We start from the raw sequence: 15,568 nt of genomic DNA, 5'->3' as shown, positions 1-15,568 counted from the left end.
AGCCCGCCAAAGCATATCATTTGGCCCGCCGAACATCACCCAAATAGTGATGAAACCAGTAAAACTAGGGTTTATCATGTATGCAGTACACCCAGGACACCGCGGCCCTCTTCATTATGTAGTTGAATAGCCCTGTTATAGAGAATGTAATGATGCTTTCGATGAAGGAGTAGTAGAAAATCAGGAGGATGTTCTTGCTGACTTCGAAGGAATTTAGCTTCCTAAGAAGATATTTTCGTGGCTGACATTTCTTCAGAATATCCTCCGTGTTGGAGGAGAAGTTTAGCCGGTTGTCAAAGATGGTACCCAGGTATTTGTACTGCTGGACTACTTCAACATGCTTTCCGTGGATTATGGTATTTTTTTTCGCTTGTTGGAGAAGGTTATCACCATGTCTTTGGTCTTGTTCATGTTCAGTTCCAAACAGGAGCTGTCATACCACTCCACAAACTCCTGAAGAGCTGGTCCGTGGTGATGAGAAGGGCTTGATAGCAGAGACAAGAGAAGTGTATCATCAGCGTACTTTACCAGATGACAGTTAGGTAGTGTTGTTCTGCAGTCACTGGTGTAGAGGATGAAGAGCAGAAGTGAGAGCACACAGTCCTGAGGAGAGCCAGTTGAGGTGTGTTGGAGGTCGGAGAAAGTGGTATTGACCAGAACTCTCTGTGACCTGTTGGTTAAAAAGTTCATTATCCACAGGATTAGCTGGTCATCCAGATGAAAGAGAGCTGAAAGTTTGTCAGCCAGGGTGTTGAATGCAGAGTAGAAGAGATATAATTGTTAACCTTATAACACAAACTCACAAGTTGATTCAGTGTTGTTGAAAAAAAAGTTAACCTGTAAACATCGCAACTTTTTCCACAACTTTGTAAACAAGCTGCTCCAAAATCAGGCGTTTTTAGTCCGCAAGAATAACCAAAAAATATCCAGTGAAGTGATTAATTGTTTCAATAGAGCACATTTACACAAAGAAGAAGAAGTCCACAATGTGTTCTTTCAATGCTGCGCTTGCTTTCTGAATTCATGTAACTTCAGAGACAAATGTTGGACGACGATCGCGCCACTGAACTGTAAACTCAATTTTGAATAGAATTGTGTACAATTGTTGGAAATTAGGATGAAAAATAACATTGTCCTCTCTTGTGATTCAGTCGCAGAAGATGTTGGAGCTGAAATTGCGTCTACAGGAGATTGAAATGGAAAATGAGTACGAGCTGCGACTGAGGGAAATGAAATACAACGAGAAGATGAGAGAGTCACATGACAAGTTCACCAAGCAAACAGAAACTCTGGAAAAGGCACAACAGGTCTACTGCCATCTTTTTATCGTTATCCTCAGAACTGAAGTGGCCATTGTGTACCATTGAAGAGGGTTATATACTGTACATCAGGGCATATCCATCACTTTCAAGGTTACATACATCACTTTTCAAGGTTATACACATCACATTTCAGGGGCTAATCACTTTTCTTGGGATTATATACATTCATTTTCCGAAGTTTATCACTTTTTTGGGAGTTATATACATCATTTTCCAGGGGGTTGTATACATCACTTTTATGGGGGTTGTATGCATCACTTTTTTGGGGGTTATATACATCGTTTTTCTGGGAGTTGTATACATAATTTTTCTGGGGGTTATATACATCATTTTTCTGGGGTTTATATACATCATGTTCCAGGGGGTTATATGCATCACTTTTCTGGGGGTTATACCCGGTGTGCATCAATTTTCTGGGGGTTATATACATCATATTCCAGGGGGTTGTATGCATCACTTTTCTGGGGGTTATATGCATCACTTTTCGAGGGTTATATACATCAATTTTCTGGGGGTTATATACATCATATTCCAGGGGGTTATATGTATACATCACTTTTCTGTGGGTTATATACATCATTTTTCTGAGGATTGTATACATAATTTTTCTGGGGGTTATATATACTTTACATCACTTTTCTGGGGCTTGTATACATCACTTTTATGTGGGTTGTATACATCAATTTTCTGGGGGTTATATACATCATATTCCAGGGGGTTATATGTATACATCACTTTTCTGTGGGTTATATACATAATTTTTCTGGGGGTTGTATACATAATTTTTCTGGGGGTTATATATACTGTACATCACTTTTCTGGGGCTTGTATACATCACTTTCCGAGGGTTATATACATCAATTTTCTGGGGGTTATATACATCATATTCCAGGGGGTTATATGTATACATCACTTTTCTGTGGGTTGTATACAACCTTTTTTCTGGGGGTTGTATACATCATTTTTCTGGGGGTTATATATACTGTACATCACTTTTCTGGGGCTTGTATACATCACTTTTCGAGGGATATATACATCAATTTTCTGGGGGTTATATACATCATATTCCAGGGGGTTATATGTATACATCACTTTTCTGTGGGTTATATACATAATTTTTTTGGGGGTTGTATACATAATTTTTCTGGGGGTTATATATACTACAGTATGTAAAGTGATGTACACATCACTTTTCTGGGGCTTGTATACATCACTTTTATGTGGGTTATGTAAATCACTTTTAAGGGCTCTATCACATTTTGGAGAGTTGTATACATCAAGTTTCAGGGGGTTGTAGATATCACTTTTCTGGGGGTTACAGCACATCACTTTTCTCTGGGGTTATATACTTTACTTTTCAGGGGTGTATAATTTTTGGGGGAGTTATATACATCACTTTTCTGTGGGTTATACACACATCATTTTATGGGGAATTGTATACATCTCTTTTATGGGGTTATATATATCACTTTTCTGTGGGTTGTATATACATCACTTTTATGGGGGTTGAATACGTCATTTTAATGGGGGTTGTATACATAACTTGTATGGGGTTTATATACATCACTTTCTTGGGGGTTGGATACATTACTTTTCTGGGGGTTTATACATCACTTTATTGGGGGTTATATACATCACTTCTTTGGGGGTTATATACATGAGTTTTCTGGGGTTTTTATACATCACTTTTGTGGGGGTTATATGCATAATTTCTTCTTGGGTTGTATACATCACATTTCTGAAGTTTGTATACATCACTTTTATGGGGGTTATATACATCACTTTTATGGGTGTTATATACTTCACTTTTCTGTGGATTTTATACATCACTTTCCTGGGGGTTGTATACATCACTTTTATGGGTGTTATATACTTCACTTTTCTGGGGGTTATATACATCACTTTTCTGGTACATCACTTTTCTGGGGGTTATATACATCACTTTTCTGGGGGTTGTATACATGACTGTTATGGGGGTTATATACATCACTTTTCTGGGGGTTATATACATCATTTTTCTGGGGGTTATATACATCACTTTTACGGGGGTTACATACATCACTTTTCTGAGGGTTACATACATCACTTTTCTGGGGTTATTTACATAACTTTTCTGGGGGTTATATACATTACTTTTCTGAGGGCTATACACATCACTTTTCTGGGGGTTATATATACATCACTTTTTAGGGGTTATTATATACATCCTTTTTTGGGGGGTTGTACACATCACCTTTCTGAGGGCTATAAACATCACTTCTCTGGGGGTTATATACATCACTTTTTGGGGGGTTGTACACATCAATTTTTAGTTATTTTTTTTACATCACTTGTCTGGGGTTTATATACTGTACATCACTTTTCAGATGTTTAGCACTTTTTTGGGAGTTATATACATCACTTTTCAGGGGTTATAAACATCTCAGTGGCCAGCTAGTGTGCTGACACCTTAAGAGTTTGCGCTATACATCCACTTGACAGATACCTAGCGCTCCCGGTATTTGGAGGACACCCGGGCGGAACGGAAGCTAAGATCCAAACTTCCCATAGACAGTCCAACATTCAAACTCAGAGGGTTATTGGTTCTTCACTATGCATCAAAACAACATTTATACAAAGCTCTTACGTTAAAAAGCCTATTTTGTAATGTTGTTACTGATCTTACTATATTTCTTCAATGAAGTAATAAAAAACAAGCCAGGAAAATACTACGATTTAGCTTTTAGCATTAAAATTGCTATAAAAAGTCTGACGTGATGTATTTGTCACAGTAGCAAAAATGCAAATAAGACACTTTGTCAAGGATTTTACATCAAAATATGGTCTTTGTTCGGTTCAAAGTACATTTATACAACACTAAACAGTGATAGTTAAGAATACATTTATCATGAAAAATGTAACATGCAACATAAATTAGTAGTATTTAAATAACATCATTTGATTTTAAACACTAATAATTAAAATTGTTTTCTTAAGCATGCATACTGAGCTGAACATGTGCTGAACTTTGTGTGTAAAATAGTGTGTGTATTGTTGGATTCTTACAGGAGATGACAGCATCTTTGGAAAAGCAGGAAGTTGTGCATCAGCAGAGATGTGAAGAACTCATTGCCAAACACATCAAAGAAGTGGAGGCTTTAGGTGAGACAGCATCAATGACTACACACAATTGTCTTGTTAAGAACAAATGTGTCCAAAGTTACTTTTAGCCTGTTTCAAATTTAAGAACTAATAAGCCTGTGGCCCTCAGTGGAAAAAGTTTGGACATTGTTTTCACTTTGTCTTTTCAATTCTGTCCTTTCCTTATACAGAGTCTTCCTACAGTCACAAGCTGATTGTGGAGCACGAAAAATGCCAGGATGTCCAGAATAAGTGTGAAAAAATGCAGCTCGACTTCAGTGAACAGTTGAAAAATGCTGCAGAAAGCAAAGCCAGAGAAGTTGAGAAGCTCAGTCAGCTTCATGAGGTCCAACTGCAGGAGAAAACTCAGCTCCTGGTTAAAGTAGGTAATGGATGATTTACCAGGAATTATTAGGAGGATACAAAGTCACAGCGGTACCTCGGGTTTCATACCCCCCAGTTTTACTACACTTTGGTTTTAGGTGAAAATGTTCACATAAAATATGTCTTGGTTTGCAGAAACTCGTTAGCGACTCAGTGTCTGCTTTTTTAGTGAGCACTGCTGCAAAATAATCCACCATCCAGTCAAATTAAGCATACAGTAATAGTCCAATTAAGTCAACGAGAGTCTTAAAGTCCATGTTTCCAATCTGTCACTGAACGCACCACACTGCCATAGTCTACACCAGGGGTCCCCAAACTATGGCCTGCGGGTCGGATATGACCCGCTAGCGTCAAAAATCCGGCCCATGGGAAATCCCAAGTTTTAAAAAAGTAAAAATTATTATTATTATTTTTTTTTTTTTGTAATCTGTCCTTTCTAATCCATTTTCTACTGCTTGTTACGCTCGGAGTCTCCTAGCCGCTCAGGCAAATCATACTGTCTAAAAAGGCATTTTCCCATCGATAACATGACATCAAATCAGCAAGTGCACGCTGTTTCAGTCAATTAGTGCGTGAGGAATATATATATATATATATATATATATATATATATATATATATATATATATATATATATATATACACACTACCGTTCAAAAGTTTGGGGTCACCAAAAAACAATTTTGTGGAATAGCCTTCATTTCTAAGAACAAGAATAGGCTGTCGAGTTTCAGATGAAAGTTCTCTTTTTCTGGCCATTTTGAGCGTGAAATTGACCCCGCAAATGTGATGCTCCAGAAACTCAATCTGCTCAAAGGAAGGTCAGTTTTGTAGCTTCTGTAACGAGCTAAAGTGTTTTCAGATGTGTGAACATGATTGCACAAGGGTTTTCTAATCATCAATTAGCCTTCTGAGCCAATGAGCAAACACATTGTACCATTAGAACACTGGAGTGATAGTTGCTGGAAATGGGCCTCTATACACCTATGTTGATATTGCACCAAAAACCAGACATTTGCAGCTAGAATAGTCATTTACCACATTAGCAATGTATACAGTGTATTTCTTTAAAGTTAAGACTAGTTTAAAGTTATCTTCATTGAAAAGTACAGTGCTTTTCCTTCAAAAATAAGGACATTTCAATGTGACCCCAAACTTTTGAACGGTAGTGTATATATATATATACAGCCCGGCCAAATTGGTTTAACACAATCCGGCCCCCGAGTCAAAAAGTTTGGGTACCCCTGGTCTACGCAAACACTGCAGGTAATATTGCACTTACTGTTTTTAAAAATGTTGTAACGAGCAGTCTAGTGCATGCATGTGATTGCATCATCTGATTTTTTGGCTATAACATGAGTAACACTTTAACAAAGAAGGTGAGAAACACTGGAATTAAAGAAAGACGTAGTGTACAGAGGCGTTGTTTGTGGGGCTCAATGTCTTCAATAACGGTAAACGTGATGTTAAATGTTCATTTATACTTTTCATGAATCACTTTCAATGTATTTAGTATCTGTAATTAATTTATTGGGTTTAAATGATTTCTTATTGGAAAAATTGCTGCGGTTGGAAAGTCAGCCAGGATAGGCTCCAGTTTACCTGTGAACCTAATGAGCTTAAGCGGTATAGAAAATGGATGGATAGGAACAATTATGTTGGTTTTTATACACTTTAGTTTTTAACAGACCTTTTGAAATGGATTACTACCAAAAGAAAAACCCTCCCCCTTGCAAAGGCGCGTTTTGGAAAAGATGGAATATCAACACCTCCATTTTAGAAAGACAGGCTAGCAAATAGCCGCACTTAGCTTGGAGCAAATGTGCCGCCTTTTCTATATAAAAAGTGCCTCTAATGGACATGAGCAGCGGTAGTCTAGAAAACTGGTGTTTTGTTTTGATTTTTTTTTTTCTTGAGCTATAGATTGCGCCCTGATCCATATTAATGGCTGCGCTTTATTACCTGCCCACCTTAATGGGCCGCTTTTTACCTACTTGCTTCCAAAGGGCTGTAATCTCCCACCAGATGGAAAACATGTTATTTCATAGGCTAGCAGACACTGCATACTGTTAGGGAGGGGCATAGTGTTCCTGCCTGCTTGTCCTCTCTCTCTCTTCTGTTTGCAGGTCCCACACTTGCACTTCATTGGGCTAATCAGCTGGAGTGGATATCAGCTGGCAGCCCGGGACCTCCGTTCATGCTCTAGTCTTGTTTTGCACATTTATGTTAGCTTTGTCTTTTGTTTAGGATACTTAGTTTTGGGTTACAGGTTGTACTCGCTTTTGTTATATGGCTGTAACTTCCTGTGTGTGACATCAGTAGCCTACCTCTCTGTACCAGATGTTCCGTAGTGATTAACGTGATTATGAATTCAATGTTTGTTCGTTGCTGCAGTGCCAAAAGGATAAAGAGCAGCAGAGCCTCAAGTTCAAACGCATCATAGAGCAATCAGAGGAGGATGAAGTCAAACAAATCCATGACATCCAAATCAAATACGAGAGGAAACTGCTGACCGAGCAAGAAAACAACAAAGAGCTGCAGGAAGAAGCGAGTATTATGAAGCAAAAGGTACCAAACTCTACTGCTTCACCTGCCAAAATGATTTTATTTGGGAATCCTTGTGCAAACGTTGACTGTGCCTGTGTGACTACGTGGTTGTGGTCTGCAGCTGTCCAGCCTGCAGAGACAAATAGACGACCGACAAACCGACATCGGCGTGCTAAAGCAGGAGCGACAGAAGCTGCTGGGCTTAATTCGCTCCCTGGAGGACGACATTAAAGACCTGAAATGGCAGAACTGTGGGCAGAAAAAGACCAACGAGGACAAGGTGGCAACTTTAAAGCTCGTACAGTAGTTCCTCGCTCTTTGTACGCTCCAAAAGCTCGTACAAAAACCAAATCGTACAAAAAACCAAAACATTTTTCTGATAAATTAAATCCAATGAATCTTTTCCAGACAGCCACAAATACATTGAACACATTTATTGAAGAATAATGATAGTGTAGTACAAACAAAATGTATAAATTAACATTACTTTCAACTTTGTTAATGGAGCGGGAGGACTTTGCGAAGTTCTTTCTTGAATCCAATAGTGTTTCTCACCTTCTTTATCAAAGTGCTGGCACTTACAGCTTTTTTTGGTCCCATGTAGGATTATTTTGCAGTGTACTTGATGCAAAAAGCCCCTAAATTCAGTCATTAAGAAGCGGGATTCTTTTTTATAACAAAACAAAATTGGTACTGTACAAAAACCAACAAAATTAATCATTGGCGTTATTGACTATAAAATTGCAGACATTTTTGTCAAACCAAATCATACGTAAAATGAGACATTTGAAAATCAAAGTGCTTTCGTTCCATCACAGAATCCTCCTGCAATCTTAATCCTTGACAAATGTTAGTGCTTATATTTAATGACGGATAAACACACAGAAGACATTTCAAATGCATGCAATCATCATACAAAATGTAGTCTGTACAATTTGTAATTGAGTACAAATGTACTTTGAATTGACAAAAGAACATATTTTGATGTAAAATAATTTATATTGAGTGTATTATTGCACTTTTATGAACAATATTGCTAAAAGCTGAGTGATATTTTGTGAGCTTCATTTCTAAGAATACATTGAAAAAATACACAAAGTACAGTTACATTGTACTATTTGACACCGTATTAAATATTTACACCTGTTACAGGGATTTAAAATGATCTTTAATGGTGACAAATAGTGATGGGTAAAATGGGCTTGTGGCACACTCACTGGCCGTATTGCAGCTGTTTCAAAATGATGCCATCTGCTGGATTAACTAAGTAACTACATTTGACTGGCAAATAAGATTAATAGTTAGCAAATATAATTGTTTTTAACAAGTAGTTGTGTAAAAAGCAAAATAAAACCTGCAACTCTGGTCATTGAGCCAAATAGTAAAAAGAGAGAAAAACATTTACCTATTGGAATTTTTTTAGTCCAATTAAGTTTAAGAAATGATGTCAAACACGGCAATCTTCCCACTTCTTTCAGCATGAGCTGTACTCATGGGCACTTCCCGATAAAGTTTGTCCCAGTCAAACGACACAGCAGCTGTGTCGGTCACATGTTTTTTCTTAAAGTGACACACACCTAGGTACACAAAATTACTCTTTGTGTTTCATATTGCGTCACTCGTAAAAAAAAATAATAAGCTTGTTTACTGCACACATTATTTGGGGGAGAATATGCTGGGATAGTCACATGACTGCTAAATGTCTTGTATGTCACTTTAATAAGTTCAAATATGTACAGAAGTCAATTACAAATTAGGCAACAAGTCCATACAGCAGATATTAAATTAACAATATGATTTGTCTAAGTGGCTGGACAGGACAGATAAAAAAAATTGTTTATATGCATGTGTGTGTATATATAAATGTGTGTGTGTGTGTGTGTATATATATGCACACACATATTAGTGTGCATGTATATATACACACACACATATACGTATGTGTGTATATATACATGCACACACACATATATATATATTAGTGTGCATGTATATATACACACATACATATATGTGTGTGCATATGTATATATGTATATGCACACACACACACACATATGTGTGTGTATATATGTATGTATAAATATATATGTGTGTGTGTATATATATATGCATGTATGTATGTATATATATATGTGTGTGTATGTATATATGTGTGTATATATATATGCACACACACACACACACACACACACACACACATGTATGTATGTATTTGTGTGTGCCTATATATATATATGTATGTATGTATGTATGTATATATAAATGTGTGTATATATATATGCACACACACACACACACATGTATGTATGTATTTGTGTGTGCCTATATATGTATATATATACGTATATATATATATACGTATGTATGTATATATACACAAACATACATACATATATTTGTGTGTGTGTGCATATATATACGTATGTATGTATATATACACAAACATACATACATATATTTGTGTGTGTGTGCATATATATATTTATATATATATGCACACACACGCATATATGTATGTGTGTGTATATATATATATGTGTGTGTATATATATATATATATATATATAGTGTGCATGTATATATACACACATACATATATGTGTGTGTGCATATATATATATATATATATATATATATATATATATATATATATATATATATATATATATATATATATATATATATATATATATATATATATATATATATATATATATATATATATATATATATATATATATATATATATATATATATATATATATATATATATATATATATATATATATATATATATATATATATATGTGTGTGTGCATGTGTGTGTGCATATATATATATATATATATATATATATATATATATATATATATATATATATATATATATATGCACACACACACACGTATGTGTGTGTATATATATAATGTATATATGCATGTTTTAGATAAAAGTAAGTTCAATAGATTTTTAAAACCTTTCACAATCATATATAATACCTTTAAGGAGATATTTGGCAAATTTGAGACATTTTAAGGCCTTAAATTCAAATTGTTGGATTCAAGACTTTTTGATACCCTGATGTACTGTATATATACACACTGAACACTGAAAATGTTTTATGGCTTCTTGTGGGACATGCATGAAAACAAAATATCCTCAAATTGTCTTTTTAAAAAAAACATATTTTTACACGCAGGATAAAACCATCTTTGATCTGCAAAAAAAACATCAGGAGTTGGAGAAGTTGAAATTTCTGCTCGATTTCCAGTTGAGTGAGTTGAAGAAGCAAATTGAGCCGCAACGAGACAGTATTAATGAGAAGAAAGAAAGAATCCAGCAAGTAAGTACAATCTTTAACAAGTTATTTCGGCATGTGTACTGAACTGTATACCGTACTCTGGGCCAGCTCTAGGTTTTGTGTGGCCCTACACAGTCGACGTTTTCAGCATGCGTCATCTTCTCAGCGAAACAAGCAGGAACTAAAGTAGATGGCGCACTCCATGATCACAAAGCCCACAATATTTACTTGTTTATGTCGGAGTTTCATCAATATTGTTTTCCATCCAACGTTCAAACCAGTTGTGTCATTTGGCCTATTTTAGGGAAGCTAAAGGCTCCCTAAAATATTATTAAACCCACCTAAATTATTTATTTTTATTTATTTTTACAAAGACAAAAGTAGCCAGAATGTGACTTTAAATATTCATCCAAGCTGTCCCTATTCACGGAAATGTAGTTATGTAAACCTGTCAAGTTTCCTTTTACTTCAGTGTAAAGAAGTGATTATCTGATTCATGTGGGATTATCACCTGTGGATAATCATACTGACAATTATGTGCATCTACTCCTCTGTTCACCACTTTATTCGTCATACCGAGCTGATACTTTTTAACACCATTGAAGAATTCCTTCATGATCCTTATTATAATAGCAATCATTTTATGTATTTGCTCATTCCATTTTATTACATGCAATGTTTTGTGCAAAATAAAGTTAATAGTACAAAATAATTCAACATAAACAAAGCCTGTGGCTGATTTAAATGTAGTTTTTGCACGCACTTAAAGTTTGTCCAGGGAATTATTTCCTAAGTTTGTAAACAACAACAAAATCTATTTAGTGATTAGAAAAAATATGGATCTAATCACCAGACTTATTGTTGATTTTTGTACAGATCTAGCCACCCCTGTTTACATTTAAGAACTAAATCAGCGGTTCGCAAGCCTTATTGCAGGGGTTCTCTTTACCTTTTTAACTTTGGGGCCCAACTTTTCCACTACACAGGGACCCGGGGGCCCTACTCAAATATCACCCCCAAAATAATTACATACAATTATGTTGTATGATGTTGTATTAATAAAGTAAATTAATAATGAATATTGTTCTTAACTAAGCTGTCATTAAAATTAAAGTGCAAATGAAAATACAGTTTCACCACTTTAATCGTAATTTTTGCGCTTGAGACACTTTCTCTATAACTGTAGTTCCAGACTTTTTCTGTTTGTGTGAGGTTGTCATTACACTGCAAAAATATAAGATAAAAAGACGAGATTTTAGGAAAAAATACTAAAAACTAGTGAAGTAATCTCTCCATGCAGCTAATACATTTTATGTGATAGGACGTCCTGAATCAAGATTTGTACATCTAGAAATTAGCAGGACTTTTAAGATACAAATAAGTATTTTATTCTGAAAACAAACATTACTCAATTTACAATTCTTAAATAAAGCATCCTTGGGATGTTGCAGAATATTTAAACAACACTTTCTATTGAGGGTAAAACTAAATATCTAATTTAAATAAAATTTGTATTTTTTTTAAACTAGAATAGACAATATATTTATTCATGCTAAAATTAAGATTATGATGTAAATTAAATGACTAAAGATAGGTAAATAGCTCCTAAAACTAAGGACATTTATAAAAATCTTGGCAAAGAATTTGTAGTTTACTGCCACAAGTGGTGGGAAAGTGTATTACAACCCAGTACCACTGATACTACTTATAAGAAACATACTTTACTTGCTGCCATGGAGGCAAGGACTAGTAACTTAGAAGCAGCTTTGCACAGTGGAGGGACGTTAGCCGCTAGCAAGATAGTATTAAAAGGTCTATCATCTTGCAAATGTAAGTCATTTATGTGGTATATGGCAACCCTAACTGTGTACTGTACTGCTGTCTACAGTTGGAGGAGGAAGTGGTGAGAATGGACAAGGACAACAGCCAGATGAAGATGACCATCAGTGAGTTGAAGTTGAAGCTGAAGACAAAAAGTAAAGCCATGCAGCAGGAGATGCAACATGTAAACAAACATTTTTCCGATAAAATTTTGAGTTTTTATGATCATTATTATTATTCATGTAAACTATCGGATCTATTCCTTCATTGCAACGTTTAGCCATTGACTAATGCTTGGTAGTCTGATGTGGGTTGTTGCTGTGCAGGTGAGCTCCCTACAGACTCACCTGCATCGATTGCAGGCAGACTTGCAGGAATGTGTTGGCTTCATCCAGGAGCCCAGCAAACTGAAGAAGAGTGTGAAGATGATTTGTGCTCGTTATGTACTGCACACTGAAGGGGTAAGTCACTAATTGTCTACTTCATATACTTAGTAGTGCATACGCTATACTAATTACTGCAAAGGCTACCTGGGAATCAATATTGGTACATCTGATTGAAAATAAAATATTTATTTTCTTTATATAAAATCTAACAGTGAGCTAATAATAACTGTGCTGTCCAGTTGTTATATATCGCAATTTCTTACACTTCTGAGTCTCATTTGCAAGTACCGTATTTTTCGGACTATAAGTCGCAGTTTTTTTCCATAGTGCGACTTATACTCAGGAGCGACTTATGTGTGAAATTATTAACACGTTACCGTAAAATATCAAATAAAATTATTTAGCTCATTCACGTAAGAGACTAGACGTATAAGATTTCATGGGATTTAGCGATTAGGAGTGACAGATTGTTTGGTAAACGTATAGCATGTTCTATATGTTATAGGTATTTGAATGACTCTTACCATAATATGTTACGTTAACATACCAGGCACCTTCTCAGTTGGTTATTTATGCGTCATATAACGTACACTTATTCAGCCTGTTGTTCACTATTCTTTATTTATTTTAAATTGCCTTTCAAATGTCTATTCTTGGTGTTGGGTTTTATCAAATAAATGTCCCCCAAATATGCGACTTATACTCCAGTGCGACTTATATATGTTTTTTTCCTTCTTTATTATGCATTTTCGGCCGGAGCGACTTATACTCCGAAAATTACGGTATGCATTAATTTCAGTTTGTCTTAGGTCATTTAGTTGTATGTCAGTCTTGTCTTTGGTTGAGTCCTACAAAGTGTTTGTACTGTAAGTATTGTACCTATTCCCAGTGTTAGGAAAAACGGTGTTACATAATAATGCTGTGTCTGGTAGAAATGGAACAGTAGGAAAACAGCCACTTGCTTATCAAAAGTTAGTCCAAGACTTGCCTGGAATGCCCTCCATCTTAAATACGCTGGACCAATATTTATTCGAGTTTTGGCTTTTCTTTGGGGGTTTTATTAGACATACAGCATCTTCTTTCCTTTTTTCAGCAGTATATGCTGCAACACCAAGCGCAGATATAGTGATCTTTCCAGGTGGGTGTTAGGCAGCCATGCTTTACTGAGAACAAGTTTGCACCGTGCACATGTTTCACTATAGGAGGCTCCTTCGTGGGCTCTGCTCACCCCTCCTTTCTCTAAATCCTGTGATTGGATCCAGAGGGGTTGACTGCCAGAAGGACAAATTATTTTGTCTTCCGGAGTTTTATTTACTAACATAAATGATTACTGTTACAATTTACTGTATGATGCTAATGATTTTATTTTTTGGTTAAGGAATATAATTCAGGTACACCAGCATTAACTACTAGTGCTTACAAAATCCAGTGAAAAGATTCAACACGGGTGCTGTCAAACTGACGCTGCTAAGCTAACAAACACATCTGAGCTCAAATCCTTCTCTGAGCGCTCTCTCACCGACATCACATCACATGGCACCAGGCACCGCCTTTTAAAGGCACACACACGCATATTCTGCTCCTACGTAATTGTCTCTCACCTGAATATGCCAGATATTTGACTTTTTTTTATATATGTAATGCAATAATTAATTTCCTTAGTAAATATTTACATTTATTAAAGAATAATTCTGCTAATAATTCAATTACTTTTTTGGTAAAGTAACACTTAACTATAATAAATTGGTTTTAAAAAGTAGTTATTAAACTACTTGTTAGACCAGCTGTTTGATGTTAACGATTTTGAAGGTATTTCAATTTGAAACAGATTTTTTTTTTTAATCCTAAACCTAATCAGTAGCAAGAATATGGCATATTCAATGTAAATTAGCATCGCGCTAACACATTTTGAAAAGTGGAGCCTTACTTTTGAGCGCTTTCTAGGAATGCTTGCTTTGTTGGCATGAAAAATGACAACATTACTTAGAGGCAGTCAACTACTAATACGCCTGTGTGACGTCACGTACAACAAAGGTATTGAAATATGGCACCATAGTAGTACGGATGGAATTCGGCCGGTACCTATTAAAGTACCGAATTTGGTATCCGTCTTAAATTTCAGTGGATCAAAGACTACTATGCTAGAGAAGCAGCTCAGAAGTTTAAATCACCAACTTTAAAATAATTTCTCTCTCATTAATTAAATTCAATTACCGTATTTTTCGGACTATAAGTCGCTCCGGCCGAAAATGCATAATAAAGAAGGGAAAAAACATATAAGTCGCATTTTTTGGGGAAATTTATTTGATAAAACCCAACACCAAGAATAGACATTTGAAAGGCAATTTAAAATAAATAAAGAATAAACAACAGGCTGAATAAGTGTACGTTATATGAGGCATAAATAACCAACTGAGAACGTGCCTGGTATGTTAACGTAACATATGGTAAGACTCATTCAAATAACTATAACATATAGAACATGCTATACGTTTACCAAACAATCTGTCACTCCTAATCGCTAAATCCCATGAAATCTTATACGTCTAGTCTCTTACGTGAATGAGCTAAATAATATTTGATATTTTACGGTAATGTGTTAATAAATTCACACAAGTCGCTCCTGAGTATAAGTTGCACCCCCGGCCAAACTATGAAAAAAAACTGCGACTTGTAGTCCGAAA

The 15,568-nt window shown here is 35.5% G+C and overlaps 1 protein-coding gene across 1 annotated transcript in view; it reads left to right on the top strand.

The window, feature by feature from the left end:
* The window catches only part of cfap57 (cilia and flagella associated protein 57), a 51,084-nt gene that overhangs the window by 34,509 nt on the left and 1,007 nt on the right, over window positions 1-15,568 (top strand). Inside the window, exons 12-19 of the mRNA XM_062038290.1 lie at window positions 1,152-1,307; window positions 4,370-4,463; window positions 4,634-4,824; window positions 7,221-7,394; window positions 7,495-7,653; window positions 10,576-10,719; window positions 12,566-12,682; window positions 12,825-12,959. Of these exons, the coding sequence (XP_061894274.1) occupies window positions 1,152-1,307; window positions 4,370-4,463; window positions 4,634-4,824; window positions 7,221-7,394; window positions 7,495-7,653; window positions 10,576-10,719; window positions 12,566-12,682; window positions 12,825-12,959 (1,170 nt within the window). The remainder of the gene's footprint in view (window positions 1-1,151; window positions 1,308-4,369; window positions 4,464-4,633; window positions 4,825-7,220; window positions 7,395-7,494; window positions 7,654-10,575; window positions 10,720-12,565; window positions 12,683-12,824; window positions 12,960-15,568) is intronic.

Source organism: Entelurus aequoreus, linkage group LG26 (genome assembly GCF_033978785.1).
Source record: "Entelurus aequoreus isolate RoL-2023_Sb linkage group LG26, RoL_Eaeq_v1.1, whole genome shotgun sequence".
In the NCBI taxonomy this organism is placed as follows: Eukaryota; Metazoa; Chordata; class Actinopteri; order Syngnathiformes; family Syngnathidae; genus Entelurus; species Entelurus aequoreus.
This window is presented reverse-complemented; position numbering and strand designations above follow the sequence as displayed.